Here is a 19,242-nt window from a genome sequence, read left to right on the forward strand (position 1 = left end):
CAAGGATGAACCGCGGGAATTAGATGGGCTTATTGATCTCGTTATACGGTTAGACAATCGGTTGGAGGAACGCCGTTGGGAACGAGACGAAGGACGTGGCCGGGCGCGCGCCGTCCCTCTTCCTTCCGGGTCCGAGAAAGGTCCGCCCTTCCCACGCTCCCTGGCCTCTACGTCCCGGGCGACAGCTCCCCCTGCTGACGAAGCTATGGACACGAGCAGGGCCACATTTAGACCACCTAATAGACAGAGGAGGTTTCCACGCGGGGCGTGTTTTGTTTGTGGCTCAATGGAGCATCAATTGAGCAATTGCCCCGAACGGTTAAACACCAACGCCCGCCCCTAGAGACTGGGCTTAGGGTGGGCCAAGAAATTCACGTGGGACACACACATATTGCCGCACGACTCCCAGTTACAATCCTTAGTGGGGATTTAACCCTTCAGGCCCCAGCACTGGTAGACACAGGGTCAGAAGGGAATCTGTTAGCAGATGGGCCAGGGAGGTAGGGCTCCCTCTGGTGGCGCTACCTACACCATTGCAGGTGCGAGCACTAGATGGCACCCTACTCCCTTTAATCACACACAAGACACCACCAGTAACTCTGGTAGTGTCAGGGAATCATAGGGAGGAGATTGAGTTTTTTGTGACTCCTTCTACCTCCCGTGTGATTCTGGGGTTCCCCTGGATGATGAAACACAATCCCCGGATTGATTGGCCGTCCGGGGTGGTGGTACAGTGGAGTGAAACCTGCCATCGGATGTGTTTGGGATCCTCGGTTCCTCCCGGTTCCCAGGCTAAGGAGCAGGTCCAAGTTCCCCCCAATCTGTCGGCGGTGCCGGTTGAGTACCACGATATTGCTGACGTTTTTAGCAAGGATCGGGCACTCACTCTTCCCCCGCACCGTCCATATGATTGTGCCATCGATTTGTTGCCAGGCGTGGAGTTCCCGTCCAGCAGGCTGTACAACCTCTCCCGACCTGAGCGCGAATCAATGGAGACCTACATCCGGGAATCCTTAGCTGCCGGGCTGATCCGTAACTCCACCTCTCCGATGGGAGCAGGTTTCTTTTTTGTGGGCAAAAAAGATGGCGGTCTTCGTCCATGCATTGATTATCGGGGGCTGAACGAGATCACGGTTCGCAACCGATACCCGTTGCCTTTGTTGGATTCAGTGTTCACCCCCCTGCATGGAGCCAAAATCTTCACAAAGTTGGATCTTAGGAACGCATACCACCTAGTTCGGATCCGGAAGGGAGACGAATGGAAGACGGCATTTAACACCCCGTTAGGTCATTTTGAGTACCTGGTCATGCCGTTCGGCCTCACTAACGCCCCCGCGACGTTCCAAGCTTTGGTTAATGACGTCTTGCGGGACTTCCTGCACCGATTCGTCTTCGTATATCTGGATGATATACTCATCTTTTCTCCGGACCCTGAGACCCATGTACGGCATGTACGTCAGGTCCTGCAGCGGTTGTTGGAGAACCGGTTGTTTGTGAAGGGCGAGAAGTGTGAGTTTCACCGCACTTCTTTGTCCTTCCTGGGGTTTATCATCTCCTCCAACTCCGTCGCCCCGGATGCGGCCAAGGTCGCAGCGGTGAGAGACTGGCCCCAACCTACAAGCCGTAGGAAGCTGCAACAGTTCCTCGGCTTCACAAATTTCTACAGGAGGTTCATTAAGGGGTATAGTCAGGTAGTTAGCCCCCTGACGGCCCTGACCTCACCAAAAGTTCCCTTCACCTGGTCGGATCGGTGCGAAGCCGCGTTTAGGGAGTTGAAACGCCGGTTCTCGACTGCACCGGTCTTGGTGCAGCCCGATCCTGGTCGCCAGTTTGTGGTTGAAGTGGACGCCTCTGACTCAGGGATAGGAGCCGTGCTATCCCAGAGCGGAGAAACCGATAAGGTTCTTCACCCGTGTGCCTATTTTTCCCGCAGGTTGACCCCAGCAGAGCGGAACTATGACGTGGGCAATCGAGAGCTCCTTGCGGTGAAAGAGGCTCTTGAGGAGCGGAGACACCTGCTGGAGGGAGCGTCAGTGCCTTTCACGGTTTTCACTGACCACCGGAACCTGGAGTATATCAGGACCGCCAAGCGACTGAACCCCAGGCAAGCCCGCTGGTCACTGTTTTTCCGCCGTTTTGACTTCCGGATCACCTACCGCCCCGGGATCAAAAACCAAAGATCGGATGCCCTGTCCCGGGTGCATGAACAGGAAGTCAAGACCGAGCTGTCGGATCCACCAGAACCCATTCTCCCGGAGTCCACTATCATGGCTACCCTAACCTGGGACGTGGAGAAGACCGTCCGGGAGGCCCTGGCACGGAGCCCGGATCCCGGAACAGGGCCGAAGAACAGACTATACGTCCCACCAGAAGCCAGAGCTGCCGTTCTGGACTTCTGTCACGGGTCCAAGCTCTCCTGCCACCCAGGGGTGCGTAGGACCGTGGCAGTAGTCCGGCAGCGCTTCTGGTGGGCGTCCCTGGAGACTGATGTCCGGGCTTACATCCAGGCCTTCACCACCTGCGCCAGGGGCAAGGCGGACCACCAGAAGGCACAGGGACTTCTACAGCCACTTCCTGTGCCTCACCACCCCTGGTCCCACATCGGTCTGGATTTTGTCACGGGCCTCCCGCCGTCCCGGGGACACACCACCATACTCACGATAGTGGACCGTTTCTCCAAGGCGGCCCACTTCGTGGCCCTCCCGAAGCTCCCGTCGGCCCAGGAGACGGCGGATCTCCTTGTCCACCATGTCGTCCGGCTGCATGGGATACCAACAGACATCGTTTCGGATCGCGGTCCCTAGTTCTCCTCGCAGGTGTGGAGAAGTTTCTGCCGGGAACTGGGGGCCACTGTAAGCCTCTCGTCTGGGTATCACCCGCAGACTAACGATCAGGTCGAACGGGCCAACCAGGAGTTGGAGCAGGCCCTCAGGTGCACGACCTCTGCGCACCCGACGGCTTGGAGTGAACATCTGGCTTGGATCGAGTACGCTCATAACAGCCAGGTGTCCTCTGCCACCGGCCTCTCCCCGTTCGAGGTGTGTCTGGGGTACCAACCCCCTTTGTTTCCTTTGGTGGAGGGAGAGGTCGGTGTGCCCTCGGTCCAGGCCCACCTGCGGAGATGCCGTCGGGTGTGGCGCACCGCCCATTCGGCCTTGTTGAGGGCCTGGACGAGGGCTAAAGCCCATGCAGACCATCGACGGTCCCCGGCCCCCACATACCAGCCCGGGCAGGAGGTGTGGTTTTCCACCAAGGACATTCCACTCCAGGTCGAGTCCCCCAAACTAAAAGACCGATTCATTGGACCCTTCCCCATCCTCAAGGTCCTCAGTCCTACCGCAGTGAGGCTCCAACTCCCGGCCTCACTGCGGATCCATCCGGTCTTTCATGTCTCCAGGATAAAACCGCATCACACCTCGCCCCTCTGTGCACCCGGTCCAGCGCCGCCTCCTGCCCGTATTATCGACGGGGAGCCGGCTTGGACAGTTTGCCGGCTCTTGGACGTCTGTCGAATGGGCCGGGGCTTTCAGTATTTGGTGGACTGGGAGGGGTATGGACCCGAAGAACGCTCCTGGGTGAAGAGGAGCTTCATCCTGGACCCGGCCCTCCTGGCCGATTTCTATCGTCGCCACCCGGACAAGCCTGGTCGGGCGCCTCCTGGCGAGGGGGGGGTCCTGTTGTGTGGGCCGCTGAAGAGGAGGTACTGCTGGCCCACCACCAGAGGGCGCCCTGCCTGAAGTGCGGGCTTCAGGCACGAGAGGGCGCTGCCCGCCTCAGGAACAAGCCGTGGTGACAGCTGTCACCCATCATCCGTGACAGCTGTCACTAATCATCACATCTGGTATAAAAGCAGGAAGACACCTCCACCAAACTGCCGAGATATCATCTTCATCTGGAAGTAATATCCTCAGCCTTTTGTGATATTTGTAAATCTGTTATTGTGAGTGTTTGCAGGAGTACCGGTCCGTTTAGTGGAGGCTGTGCAAGACGGCGCTCTTTTTCTTCTGAGGGACCGCTGCAAAGTGTTGAGTGAGAGGCGGAGGTGGAATTCCCACCAGGATTGTTACTGGGTGTTCACACACCCACCCTTTGACTGTCTTTTGCTTTCTGCCAGCAGTACCAGATCCGACACGCCGGGAAGGTGGCCACCTGGGGACTCCGGGACTTGGCGGCTCCAGTATTCTTCGGGTTCGGTGGTGGTGGAAATCGTGTGGTTCCGGTTCGTTTCCAGACGGGCGTCTCCTATCGTCGAGCCTGCCCACACGACACCTTTATTAATTGACTGTTGCACATTCTGAATCTGCTGTGTTTGGTTGTGTCATTCACAACAGTAAAGTGTTATAATTTGACTCCTTCCATTGTCCATTCATTTACGCCCCCTGTTGTGGGTCCGTGTCACTACACTTTCCCAACAGTCTTTAGTGCCTTGGACAGGGAAAAAAGAGCAGAATCAGTCGGCCGGAAAAAAGTGCACCTCAGGTATAATTCAACAGCAGTAAATCAACAGGAAAGCAGGGAAAATACTAAGGTGATCACCGGTAACTAGCCCTGAGCTTTACTAACAGACCACAAATTTAGATTAAGTGAGGCCAAGACCTGTTCCGTTACTAATAAAATGAGTTAAAGGGATAGGAAGCATAGTACCATACTGTGCCAGTATGCCAGCCATACAAGAGGGAGAATAGATGCGTCTTAAGTCTGGACTTGAAAATCTCTACAGAATCAGACTGTTTCATCACCATAGGTAGATCATTCCACAAAACGGGTGCACAATAAGAGAAAGCTCTGTGACCTGCAGACTTATTATTCAGTCCTGTACCCTGAGAACACAGAGCCGGGGCCGGTACATAGGGTTTAATTAGGTCAGCTAAGTAGGGAGGTGCTAGTCCGTGAATAATTTTATAGGTTAAGAGCAGAACCTTAAAATCTGATGTCACAGGGACAGGAAGCCAGTGAAGAGATGCCAAAATGGCTGTAATGTGGTCGAACTTTCTGCTTCTTGTCAAGAGTCTGGCAGCAGCATTTTGAACCAATTGGAGACCCCTAATTCTGGACTGCAGTAAACCAGAAAATAGAACATAGCAGTAGTCCAGTCTAGAAGAGACAAATGCATGAATCAGGGTCTTTGCATCAGCCATAGACAGGATGAGATTAATCTTCGCTATATTTCGCAGATGGAAGAAAGCAGTCCTTGTAATATCTCTAATGTCAAGATCAAAGTACAATGTGAGATCAAAAATCACCCCAAGGTTCATCACTTTGTCAGTGTGATGTATGACACATGAGCCTAGGCTAAGCGTTAGCTGGCCGAATTGATGCTGATGTCTCGCTGGACCAAGAACCATAATTTTGCACTAGTCTGAGTTTAAAAGTAAGAAATTGCTGGACATCCAGCTTTTTACTGACACAAGGCAATTCTCTAAGAACTTTATGTGTATGAGATTACCAGCAGTTATTGGCATGTACAACTGAGTATCATCAGCATAGAAATAAAAGGTAATCCCAAAACGTTGCAATATGTGTGCAAGGGGTGCTATACAAAAGGAGACAAGCAGGGGGCCTAAGACGGACCTAAGCTTGTGAATCTATTATTTGAACAAAATTATAGTTGACAAAGAAATATTTCAAATGATTTTTAAAAAAATTGACATTTTAAGCCTACATTTAAAACAAATGTGAATACAACTACTTGAAATAGATAAAGTGGCTAAACACACACACACACACACACACACACGTGTATATATAAAATCAGAGTTTTAAGTTTTCAGCTTCACTTTCACTTTGTCCAAAATGTATGTTGATGTGCAAACGTTTTAGGTATCCCAGTTACAATAAAAGTAGCGATTGATGCCCCCCCTTTTTTTAATTAGCATGTCAACACAAAATCAGTTGCAGCAAAAGTGAATATGAGCTATATCTTTATTCCATATTAATAATAATAATAATAATAATAATTTGTAAGTTTACTGGCCAGTAGAATACTACACAAACACAGCTGCAAATGATCAAACAATATTGTTATGAATTGTGCAGGAGCAGAGTCAAATTGAACCCCAAAAGCAGGCAGCCAGGACACAGAAGTGAAGATGCAAAAACAACGGTGCTTTAATGATCCAAAGTGACAAACAATCCAACATGCCAGTGATGGGGTGAGCATACAAAAAAGGGCTCAAACCAGGAGACAGGGTGGATAACAAAAGGGAGGTTCCAGGAGCGAACAAGAGTAACAAAAGGCAGAAACAGTGGAGTATGATGACACAAAAAATACTTACAAAAGAGACTAATATAGTTCTGTAACTAACACAATAGACAAGCAACTGAACAGAGACACGGGTGTGACTTAAAAACAAGCTAAACTAATAAACAACAGGTGCAGTGATCAAAAAAGAATGGAAACCTTGGAGACATGTGAAAACACAAAGAGACTAAAACATCTGACAGAACGTGGAAACAAAACCTACCAGTGACTGACAAAAGACCAACAGCCAAGACACATATCAAGTAACAAAATGCAAACAACCATGAAACTAAATGACATGATAAATGATAAGCAACTCAAATGTAGATCAATTAACAAACTGTGCAAAACCTAAGACAAAGAATATATGCAAAAAAAAAACACAGAACTCAAAATGGAAAGGACTGAAAATGGAAGACAAATATGACAAACCAAGAAGTCCATAAAGAAACTGATCAGCATGAATAATAAGGACAAGGTGAACTGTGGACGGGGGAGACAGAATGACAACAACACTAAGATACAATGACTATGAGACCAAGACTGTAAGGACCACACATACACATGGCATAGACACAACAGAAACAGACAGCGGAAGAACATACATACACACACACATTGGGCTCAGACACGAACCAGGGACATACATACACACACATGCATTTCACACTTTGACACTAACCAAGGGCACACGTACACACTCACACACACATACCAGACTCAGACACGACTGACGGATGAGGAGGACATACACAGAACACACAGACATCCTGAAACCCAAAGGGGGGCGTGGGCATCAGACATGACAGAATGTCACAGGGACCCACCCGGAAGACAGGCAGAGGGAAGACACACACAAAATTCAGAAAGGGACACAGGCAAATCCAAATGCATACAGACACAACCGACAGAACACACCCACAACAAATATTAAAATGATTATAAAACACCATAGACAGCGGAAAAGTAACCAATCACAGCCCTCCATCATTTAGCAGGTGCACGTCAGGCTCCAGGGAGGGTTCGCTGCCTCACAGAGGGCCCTGACCTAAAGCGGTTTGGTTCACCACACCCAGAGATATGTGTGAAACTTAACACCATATTACAGTGCAGGCAGCAAGCAGCATTTTGTTAATAATCGCAGGCTTTGAATGGAGACTGCCTTGTTTAGGTCTGAGCACAGTTGGAAAAAAAAATTAAATTTAATTTTAAATTTATTTTCATTTATATAGTGCCAAATCACAACAGAGTTGCCTCAAGGCGCTTTGCACAAGTAGGGTCTAACCTTGCCAACCCCCAGAGCAACAGGGGTAAGGAAAAACTCCCTCTGAGGAAGAAACCTCAAAGGGGTGACACTCTGCTTGGGCCATGATACAGACATAAATTACAGAACAATTCACAAAACTAATATACAGGAAAAGCTGTTGGTGCACAGGACAGGAGGGTCGCCAACAAATATACCACACCCATCTCTGGATAGAGCTGCACCTTAAACAGAGAGAAAAAACAGAATCAGGCATCAGAAAGACAAGAAATACTGTATAATTTGCCAGCATTAAACAACAAGAAAAACAGAAGAAATACTAAGGTGATCGCCGGCCACTATCCCTAAGCTTCACTAGAATGCCACGAATTTATGGAAAAGTTGAGGCCATGGCACACTATGTTTACTAATAAAATGAATTAAAAGAGTAAAAAGCATAAAACAAAACTATACCAGTATGCTAGCCATATGAAAGGGAAAATAAGTGCTTCTTAAGTCTAGACTTGAAAGTTTCCACAGAATCTTACTGTTTAACTGACGCAGGGAGATCATTCCACAGAACAGGGGCACGATAAGAGAAAGCTCTATGACCCACAGACTTCTTATTCACCCTAGGGACACAAAGTAGTCCTGCACCCTGAGCACGCAAAGCCCGGGCCGGTACATAAGGTTTAATTAGGTCAGCTAGGTAGGGAGGTGCCAGTCCATGAATAATTTTATAGGTTAGTAGCAGAATCTTAAAATCTGATCTCACTGGGACAGGAAGCCAGTGAAGAGACGCCAAAATGGGTGTAATGTGGTCGAACTTTCTACTTCGTGTCAAAAGTCTGGCTGCAGCATTTTGAACCACTTGGAGAGCCAGAAAACCAGAAAATAGAACATTGCAGTAGTCCAATCTAGAAGAGATAAACACATGGATCAAGGTCTCAGCATCAGCCATAGACAGGATGGGAAGAATCTTCGCTATATTTCGCAGGTGGAAGAAAGCAGTCCTTGTAATATCTCTAATGTGGAGGTCAAAGGACAATGTAGGACCAAAAATTACCTCAAGGTTCCTCACTTTGTCAGTGTAATGTATGACACACGAGCCTAGGCTAAGCATTAACTGGTCAAATTGATGCCGATGTCTCACTGGACCAAGAACTATCATTTCAGTCTTATCAGAGTTTAAAAGTAGGAAGATTCTAGACATCCAACTTCTCACTGATGCAAGGCAATCTTCTAAGGATTTTATGTGAATGAGATTACCAGCAGTTATCCACATGTTTAACTGAGTATCATCAGCGTAGCAATGAAAGGTAATCCCAAAATGCTACAATATGTGCCCAAGGGGTGCTATATAAGGGGAGAAAAGCAGGGGGCCTAAGACGGACCCCTGTGGAACCCCAAATTTCATGTCACTAAGGTTAGAGGTAGTGTTACTGTACAAAACACAGTAGAACGACTGGTCAAGTATGATGTCAGCCATGCAAGGGCACTCCCAGTAATCCCAAAATGATTTTCCAGCCTATCAAGTAGAATATCTGGTGTTTGGCTCTCACTGCGGTATTGTATCACTTCCTGTTCCAGAGCACAGCGGTGTTTTGCTGTATCTGTTAGCTGTTTAATCTGCACAGTTAGATTGATCTAGTTAACTAGATAACGATTTGTTTCACAGTATAATCTTCACGTGCCTTAACTAAAGCACTCCCTCTGCTGAATCACCTCTAAATTATTTACACATTATTCACTTTCCGTGTTTTTAGGAATCCGCTAGCTTAGAGCAGCTACTAGCTCTTAGCCGATTTAGCATGGCGGCTTCTCCTGTCTCTCCCGCACTTTTCTGCTCTGGGTGTGAAATGTTTAGTTATTCCTAGGCCTCCTTTAGCAGTAATGGTACTTGTAATAAGTGTAGCTTATTCGTAGCTTTGGAGGCCAGGCTGGGTGAATTGGAGACTCGGCTCCACACCTTGGAAAATCCTACAGCTAGCCAGGCCCCTATAGTCGGTGCGGACCAAGGTAGCTTAGCCGCCGTTAGTTCCCTCCCGGCAGATCCCGAGCAGCCGGGAAAGCAGGCCGACTGGGTGACTGTGAGGAGGAAGCGTAGTTCTAAACAGAAGCCCCGTGTATACCGCCAACCCGTTCACATTTCTAACCGTTTTTCCCCACTCGGCGACACACCCGCCGAGGAACAAACTCTGGTTATTGGCGACTCTGTTTTGAGAAATGTGAAGTTAGCGACACCAGCAACCATAGTCAAATGTCTTCTGGGGGCCAGAGCAGGCGACATCGAAGGAAATTTGAAACTGCTGGCTAAGGCTAAGCGTAAATTTGGTAAGATTGTAATTCATGTCGGCAGTAATGACACCCGGTTACGCCAATCGGAGGTCACTAAAATTAACATTGAATCGGTGTGTAGCTTTGCAAAAACAATGTCGGACTCTGTAGTTTTCTCTGGGCCCCTCCCCAATCGGACCGGGAGTGACATGTTTAGCCGCATGTTCTCCTTGAATTGCTGGCTGTCTGAGTGGTGTCCAAAAAATGAGGTGGGCTTCATAGATAATTGGCAAAGCTTCTGGGGAAAACCTGGTCTTGTTAGGAGAGATGGCATCCATCCCACTTTGGATGGAGCAGCTCTCATTTCTAGAAATCTGGCCAATTTTCTTAAATCCTCCAAACCGTGACTATCCATCCATGACTATCTATGTGTGACATGTGACTTTGCTTTATTCATCAAACTGTATTTATGTGTGACATGTGATGTGATTTTATTCATCAGACTCCATTAATTCTGCTTCCAATAATTCTCCATGGTCCCAACCCTATCCAGGGTTGGGACCAGGAAGCAGAGTTGTAGTCTTACACACCTCTCTGCAGCTTCTCTCCCCCTGCCATCCCCTCATTACCCCATCCCCGTCGAGACGGTGCCTGCTCCCAGACCACCAATAACCAGCAAAAATCTATTTAAGCATAAAAATTCAAAAAGAAAAAATAATATAACACCTTCAACTGCACCACAGACTAAAACAGTTAAATCTGGTCTATTAAACATTAGATCTCTCTCTTCTAAGTCCCTGTTAGTAAATTATATAATAATTGATCAACATATTGATTTATTCTGCCTTACAGAAACCTGGTTACAGCAGGATGAATATGTTAGTTTAAATGAGTCAACACCCCCGAGTCACACTAACTGCCAGAACGCTCGTAGCATGGGCCGAGGTGGAGGATTAGCAGCAATCTTCCATTCCAGCTTATTAATTAATCAAAAACCCAGACAGAGCTTTAATTCATTTGAAAGCTTGACTCTTATTCTTGTCCATCCAAATTGGAAGTCCCAAAAATCAGTTTTATTTGTTGTTATCTATCGTCCACCTGGTCGAGTTTCTCTGTGAATTTTCGGACCTTTTGTCTGACTTAGTGCTTAGCTCAGATAAGATAATTATAGTGGGCGATTTTAACATCCACACAGATGCTGAGAATGACAGCCTCAACACTGCATTTAATCTATTGTTAGACTCGATTGGCTTTGCTCAAAATGTAAATGAGTCCACCCACCACTTTAATAATACCTTAGATCTTGTTCTGACTTATGGTATGGAAATTGAAGACTTAACAGTATTCCCTGAAAACCCCCTTCTGTCTGATCATTTCTTAATAACATTTACATTTACTCTGATGGACTACCCAGCAGTGGGGAATAAGTTTCATTACAGTAGAAGTCTTTCAGAAAGCGCTGTAACTAGGTTTAAGGATATGATTCCTTTATGTTCTCCAATGCCATATACCAACACAGGGCAGAGTAGCTACCTAAACTCTGTGAGTGAGATAGATTATCTCATCAATAGTTTTATATCCTCATTGAGGACAACTTTGGATGCTGTAGCTCCTCTGAAAAAGAGAGCCTTAAATCAGAAGTGCCTGACTCCGTGGTATAACTCACAAACTCGCAGCTTAAAGCAGATAACCTGTAAGTTGGAGAGGAAATGGCGTCTCACTAATTTAGAAGATCTTCACTTAGCCTGGAAAAAGAGTCTGTTGCTCTATAAAAAAGCCCTCCATAAAACTAGGACATCTTACTACTCATCACTAATTGAAGAAAATAAGAACAACCCCAGGTTTCTTTTCAGCACTGTAGCCAGGCTGACAAAGAGTCAGAGCTCTATTGAGCCGAGTATTCCTTTAACTTTAACTAGTAATGACTTCATGACTTTCTTTGCTAATAAAATTTTAACTATTAGAGAAAAAATTACTCATAACCATCCCAAAGACATATCGTTCTCTTGGCTGCTTTCAGTGATGCCGGTATTTGGTTAGACTCTTTCTCTCCGATTGTTCTGTCTGAGTTATTTTCATTAGTTACTTCCTCCAAACCATCAACATGTCTATTAGACCCCATTCCTACCAGGCTGCTCAAGGAAGCCCTACCATTAATTAATGCTTCGATCTTAAATATGATCAATCTATCTTTATTAGTTGGCTATGTACCACAGGCTTTTAAGGTGGCAGTAATTAAACCATTACTTAAAAAGCCATCACTTGACCCAGCTATCTTAGCTAATTATAGGCCAATCTCCAACCTTCCTTTTCTTTCAAGAATTCTTGAAAGGGTAGTTGTAAAACAGCTAACTGATCATCTGCAGAGGAATGGTCTATTTGAAGAGTTTCAGTCAGGTTTTAGAATTCATCATAGTACAGAAACAGCATTAGTGAAGGTTACAAATGATCTTCTTATGGCCTCAGACAGTGGACTCATCTCTGTGCTTGTTCTGTTAGACCTCAGTGTTGCTTTTGATACTGTTGACCATAAAATTTTATTACAGAGATTAGAGCATGCCATAGGTATTAAAGGCACTGCGCTGCAGTGGTTTGAATCATATTTATCTAATAGATTACAATTTGTTCATGTAAATGGGGAATCTTCTTCACAGACTAAGGTTAATTATGGCGTTCCACAAGGTTCTGTGCCAGGACCAATTTTATTCACTTTATACATGTTTCCCTTAGGCAGTATTATTAGACAGCATTGCTTAAATTTTCATTGTTACGCAGATGATACCCAGCTTTATCTATCCATGAAGCCAGAGGACACACACCAATTAGCTAAACTGCAGGATTGTCTTATAGACATAAAGACATGGATGATCTCTAATTTCCTGCTTTTAAACTCAGATAAAACTGAAGTTATTGTACTTGGCCCCACAAATCTTAGAAACATGGTGTCTAACCAGATCCTTACTCTGGATGGCATTACCCTGACCTCTAGTAATACTGTGAGAAATCTTGGAGTCATTTTTGATCAGGATATGTCATTCAATGCGAATATTAAACAAATATGTAGGACTGCTTTTTTGCATTTGCGCAATATCTCTAAAATTAGAAAGATCTTGTCTCAGAGTGATGCTGAAAAACTAATTCATGCATTTATTTCCTCTAGGCTGGACTATTGTAATTCATTATTATCAGGTTGTCCTAAAAGTTCCCTGAAAAGCCTTCAGTTAATTCAAAATGCTGCAGCTAGAGTACTGACAGGGACTAGAAGGAGAGAGCATATCTCACCCATATTGGCCTCTCTTCATTGGCTTCCTGTTAATTCTAGAAGAGAATTTAAAATTCTTCTTCTTACTTATAAGGTTTTGAATAATCAGGTCCCATCTTATCTTAGGGACCTCGTAGTACCATTGATTGATCTCTGCTCTCTTCCACAGCATGTCTTTTTCCTGGTTCTCTCCCTCAGCCCAACCAGTCCCAGCAGAAGACTGCCCCTCCCTGAGCCTGGTTCTGATGGAGGTTTCTTCCTGTTAAAAGGGAGTTTTTCCTTCCCACTGTCGCCAAGTGCTTGCTCATAGGGGGTCGTTTTGACAGTTGGGGTTTTTCTTTAATTATTGTATGGCTTTGCCTTACAATATGAAGCACCTTGGGGCAACTGTTTGTTGTGATTTGGCGCTATATAAATGAAATTGATTTGATTTGATTTGATTTGAATATGATGATCCACTGTATCAAATGCAGCACTAAGATCTAACAGCACCAGAACCATAGTGGTGTCCGAATCCATTGTAAGCAGAAGATCATTCATTCATAATAATAATAATATAATTATATCATTATCATATAATTATGAGCTGAAAGACTTCAGCTCATAATTATATCATTAGAAAATATCATTCTCTGGAATGATATTTTCTAAAAGCAGATTGCAGTGGCTCAAAAAGATTATTCTCAGTAAGATAGTCTACAAGTTGCTGTGACACCACTTTTTCCAGAATTTTAGACCAAAATGATAGATTTGATATCAGGCTGTAGTTTTTCAGTACACTAGGGTCAAGATTAGGTTTCTTAAGTAATAACAGGCATCAAATATGGAAGAAAATTACTGTTAAGTGGACGTGAATTTAAATAAAATCTAAATCTAAAACGTACTCACCGCCTGAGCAAAGCCCGTTGGAGGCAGCAGTCAAGAAAACCTCCTTCAGGCAGTTTGATGATAGGAAGAAAATTCAGCAGACCGGACTCAGAGTGGGGACCATCCTCTTAAACCATAATAACAAAATAATCAGTCAAACTAAGCACAGGCAGCGCCTCTGAGGACCACTTTATCTGCAAGAAATGTTTTGGTTTTTTTTTTTTGATTTAGCAGTGTTTATTCCTTGCTAACTTTTTCAAAATATATGAGAAAAAAATGACATTCATGGATTTTGTTTGAGCGAGCAACCAGCTGTGATCACGCTGCCTTTACTCTGATTGGCAGTCAGCGTGTCTGGTCACTTAGCTTTTGCATAAAAAAGTCCTTTTGTCTATGTTGGCCCCACCTAGCTAGGCAGTGTAGCAACCGTTGTCTCTTGTCGCTGCAGAATGCCCACTCTGATTGAAAATGAATGGCAGCTGGTCACTTTGCAGCTGTCTCTTGTAGCTAATGTGACCGTACGGTTTACTGGAACAAGCAGATTTAGAAGATGGACATTTAAAGTCATTTCTCTGGCGATTAATACCTAAAGGTTTTTCCTGTAATTTGTCACCTGTCTGCATATTTAAATGTCTACTTGTGTAGATTTTCACATGCTTTTGTGTGTTCACACATCCTGTTGACGCAGATTGGAGTTTTCTTTCCAAACACAAAATCAATCTGCATCCAAACGTGCAGGAAAAGGTGACAGATTTCCCAGCAGTTAGAAAATTTTAACCCTTTTTTTTTATTAGAGCCTTCTGCCATTTTTGTTTTGTTACTGTCACTGTGGTTGACATTAGCATTCTGACTCTTAGTTGTGTTAATTTTGGAGCTCGGATTAAATGAAGTATTTGTTTGTTTGTTGAAGTCATTGGATCCAACGGCAAATCCAGAATCAGCAATATTAATAAGAAATACAAAAGTGTTAAAAACTTGCATGAACTTGCCCAAAAACTCCAGTCTGCACTTCCAGGTGGGATGTTCTCAGTTTTTTCTTTGCTTACATTCGTTGTTTTCTCCCCTCAGCTAACATTTACAGAAGCCATGAGGAACAAAGCCCGTCTGTCTATCACCGGCAGTGTCGGTGAGAACGGTCGCGTGCTGACACCCGACTGTCCCAAAGCCGTGCACGCTGGACCACCACTCCGCCAGAGCTCCGGCCTCACCCTGGTGTCCTCTGAGCTGCCGTGAAAACCAAAAACTTCTCAAGTGCCTTAATCCAAACAAACAAAAACCACACCGCCCACAAAACTACCAGAACCAGGATTCACGCACCCGGCGGCTCACCACCAGGGGGCGAGACGGCACCAATGGATGAGGTAAAGACTCATTCTGAGAAATCATTGCAAGGCCAAAACTGAACTGAACTTTTTTAAAGAAGACGTGGCACGTGAATTCCACCAGAAGACAGCGAGGGAAGGAACATTTTAATATCACGTTATGATGAAGACGAGAAAACTGTAAACTTTCCTGGGTTGCTGTGATGTGGCGAAACCAAACCACAATCACAATTGTTGTGAAGCTGAAGAGTTTCTCTGGAGACAAGAGCAGTCTGGATATCAACGCATGGCACCGGCACAGTTTTCACCCATGGAGACACGAAAAAAAAATATTTGTATTAATACACACCAAAAAAAAATGAAATAAATAAATCTGTTGATACTGAAAATAGGAGAAAACTTCGGAGACTGTGAAAATAAGTAAATATGTAAATGAAGAAGAAAACGGGTGTAAATAGCAACGACTGTATAACGTGCTTGCTTTTTTTCAACGTGTACATAGCAGGTAGTGATGAGATGTTTTTGTAATTACATTTAATGATTTTATTCACGGCAATAATGAAAAAAGATGAAAAGGGAGTGTTGGTAAAAATGTCTGAATTGACCGATTCCACCCGTCACAGAGGCGATAATTCAGATATTCCACAAAGAATGTTCCATAGCTTCGACCCCAAACTTTCAAATGTTTTTTTTTTTTTCCTCATGTCATTCTTTGAAATGTCATTTGAGGAGAAACGTTTGTGGCGTGTTTCCTTTTGCATTAAATCTGAGCCGCTATGATTTAAACACTGTGGATCTTCAGGTGACTGATGTTCTCTCTCACGCGCACTGTGACCGGATACCAGAAACCAGCTGAAAGACTTCAGCTCACTTCAAATATGACATTTGGTTTCAACTGTTCGATCTTTAGTTTGATTCCTTTTCTATTTTGTTTTGTTTTACTTTGTTTTTTTAATAAAAATTTATTTTAAATGACTCCATTGTGTCCTTATTCAAACATGATGTTTTAGAAAATTTGAATTTGTGATTTGTGTTGACATGTAGGCGTCTTGGTTGGTTCTTTGGTTTCAGGATGGAACCCTCCAGAGTGGGCGTGGCTCTGTTGATCACGCCCACTGATTCTAACACGATGTCCTGTTTTTTTGTGCTTCTCGAAGGACACAGAGGACACTTCAAACATGGAACAAGAAGACCACAGCCAGTGATACCCAGGGGGCGTGGCCTCCTTAACAAGTCTGCGTGAAGTCTGATTGCCAGTGGACACGCCCACTCTGTGGAGGCCGTTTGTTTTAGGATTTTATTTTCTGTTACTCTATACTTTCATGTTTTTAATGTTGAGGCTTGTCCCTAAAATTATACCTCAACGTTCAGCCCTCAGTTATTTCAGCTGCCTGAACATTTGACTTTATTGCCCCCTAGTGTTTAATAAAGTAAATGACAGTGAGAGAAACAACTTTTGAAAATGAAGAATGATGCTGAAAGAATCAAAGGTCGACGACCAACTGAATGAACTGAACATTTATAGGTGTCAGAATATATCATTATCGTATTTTCCAGAGTATAAATGGGACCTTTTTCTGTATTATCAACTCTTTAATTTGGGATTTTTGTGCATTATTGTTGTGCAGTTTTGTTAAATTTTTTTATCATTGGCATTTTTTTTTTTTTTTTTTTTTAGAATTTGTTTTGTTTCGTGCTTTGATTTCTGTGAAAGGCCTTTATAAATAATCATAATTAATATTATTCATAACAAATGTGTAATTTTTTTTTTTGTAAAAATTACACAGCACCTCCCAGAGTAGTTAAAAAAAAGAGACATATACGAGTACTCCAGAAAATACAGTACAGAGAGACTTTGGTGATCCTAAAGTGTGTGTGTGGGGGGGGGGTGGAATTCACGAACTATATTAACAAACGTTTTACAAAAACACCAACAAAGATTAAAAAGAAAAATTAACTAAATGCACAAAAAAAACTTTAAACAATTTTTGAAATATCAACAAAACGGAAAAACAAATGTAAAACAAAAATAAATTAATGCAGCATTAAAAACAAAGAAAATATTTCATAAAATACAAAATTAAAAATGCTTAAAATATTAACAAAATCAAAATGTAGAAAAAAAAAGCATTGACAAAATCATAAACATTAACAAAACACTAATAAAATAACTTTTTAAATATATCTCCAAATCAGAGCTTATTTAAAGAAATGACGCCACATTTCCCGCATGGATTAAATGTGACTGTCACACAGTGTAAGACACAAAAACACTGACACAGAGTTAATCGGTACTATGCCGGAGTAAAAATACATCAGCTGAGTTTTGTTGGAAAAACGCACCTGATCCTGAAAGGTTCCTGGTTCCACGGCCCTGTTGAAGACTGTGGTGAACATGATGGTGATCATGGTCATGTTTTCAGGCACAGCGCAAAAATATAGTATTGGGACGATCCAACAGATAACACACATGAGACTTGGAGACCTCATCTCCTCTGCCACTGAACACCGGCACTCCCCAAGGCTGTGTTCTCAGCCCACTCTTATACTTGCTTATCACATGACTGCTCTCCCATTCATAGCACAAATTACATACTCAGCAGATGACACAGCCATGGTGGGGATGATAACCAACAACAGTGAGGCAGCCTACAGAGAGATGCTCCAGGGCCTCACATCCTAGTGTCAGAACAATGATCTGCTCATCAACACCAACAATATAAAGGAGCTCATCATTGACTTCAGGAAACACAAGGACAGAACGCACGCCAGCCTGGTGATCAGTGGAGAAGAGGTGGAACAGGTGAGCAGTTTCAAGTACCTTGGTGTTCACATCTCAGAGAACTTCACGTGGGGAGTGAACACCAAGGAGCTTGTGAAAAAGGACCAGCAGAGACTTTCTGCAGACCCTCAGGAAATCTGGGCACCCACAGAAACTTATCACCAACTTCTTCCATAGAAAGTGTCCTACGGATGCACGGTGAGGTTCTCCAGCTACACCTCAGAAGAGAGGAAAGACCTGCAGTTGGTCATCAAGTCTGCACAAGAGATCATCGGTGTCCCTCTTCCACCCCTGGACCATATCCACTCTGCCCGGCTGAGAAACAGAGCCGAAAAGATCAGGTCTGACTGCACCCGCCCTGGACAACGTCTTTTTGACCCCCTCCCCTCTGGCAGACTCACAGTCCTGAGGACACGGAAACAGAAAGACTTAAAAACAGCTTCTTCCCCCAGAGGGCTCTGAAAGCTCTGCAGAAAGCCTGAGCCGGACCTTTGCACCTTCACTCTGCACTTTATATTTAATGAATATTCTAGAACAGGGGTGCTCAAGTTCGGTCCTCGAGCTCTACCTTCCTGACACTCTTAGTTGTCTCCCTGTTCCAACACAACTGAATTCAATGAAAGGCTCATCCTGACACTCTTAGTTGTCTCCCTGCTCCAACACACCTGAATCCAATGAAAGGCTCATTAAAAGCCTGCTAACGAGTCTTTCATTGAATTCAGTTGTGTTGGAACAGGGAGACAACTAAGAGTGTCAGGAAGGTAGATCTCGAGGACCAAACTTGAGCACCCCTGTTCTAAAACGATATCTGGTTAAAATACATTCAGGTGTTATTTTGCACCATTCTTCCTACAAACACATCTTAAGGTGTGCAGCAATATGGGGGCACCATTGCTGGAGTTTTGGTTTCAAAATTGTCCACTCATTCTCTCTTGTGGACAGGTGAGAACTGCAGGCAGGCCAGTCCAGTATCCGTGCTGTCGTCTTCTGCAGCCATGCATTTCTAATGTGTGCAGAATGTGGTTTTGTATTGTCTTGTTAAAAAATACACTGATATCTGGTAAAGTCTTGAAGGCAGCATATGTTGCTCTAATATTTTAGTGCACTTTTCTGCTTTAATGGTGCCTCACAGAGTGTAAATGACAAGGCAGACCCTGGCTTTTGGCTGGTAATAATCTGGATGGTCATTTTCGTTTTTGACATCCATTTCTTCCATTTAAAAAAAACAATCCTAAATACTGATCATGA

General features: G+C 44.3%; 1 protein-coding gene across 2 annotated transcripts in view; it reads left to right on the top strand.

Annotated features, from left to right (window-relative positions):
• gria4b (glutamate receptor, ionotropic, AMPA 4b) overlaps positions 1-16,184 on the top strand; it is a 263,186-nt gene extending 247,002 nt beyond the window's left edge. For both annotated transcript variants that reach the window (XM_034177668.1, XM_034177666.1), the window contains exon 16: positions 14,959-16,184. In XM_034177668.1, coding sequence (XP_034033559.1) covers positions 14,959-15,123 — 165 coding nt within the window. In that variant the 3' untranslated portion in view covers positions 15,124-16,184. The remainder of the gene's footprint in view (positions 1-14,958) is intronic.
• Positions 16,185-19,242: the final 3,058 nt, after the last annotated feature.

This window comes from Thalassophryne amazonica, chromosome 9 (genome assembly GCF_902500255.1).
Source record: "Thalassophryne amazonica chromosome 9, fThaAma1.1, whole genome shotgun sequence".
Taxonomy (NCBI): domain Eukaryota; kingdom Metazoa; phylum Chordata; class Actinopteri; order Batrachoidiformes; family Batrachoididae; genus Thalassophryne; species Thalassophryne amazonica.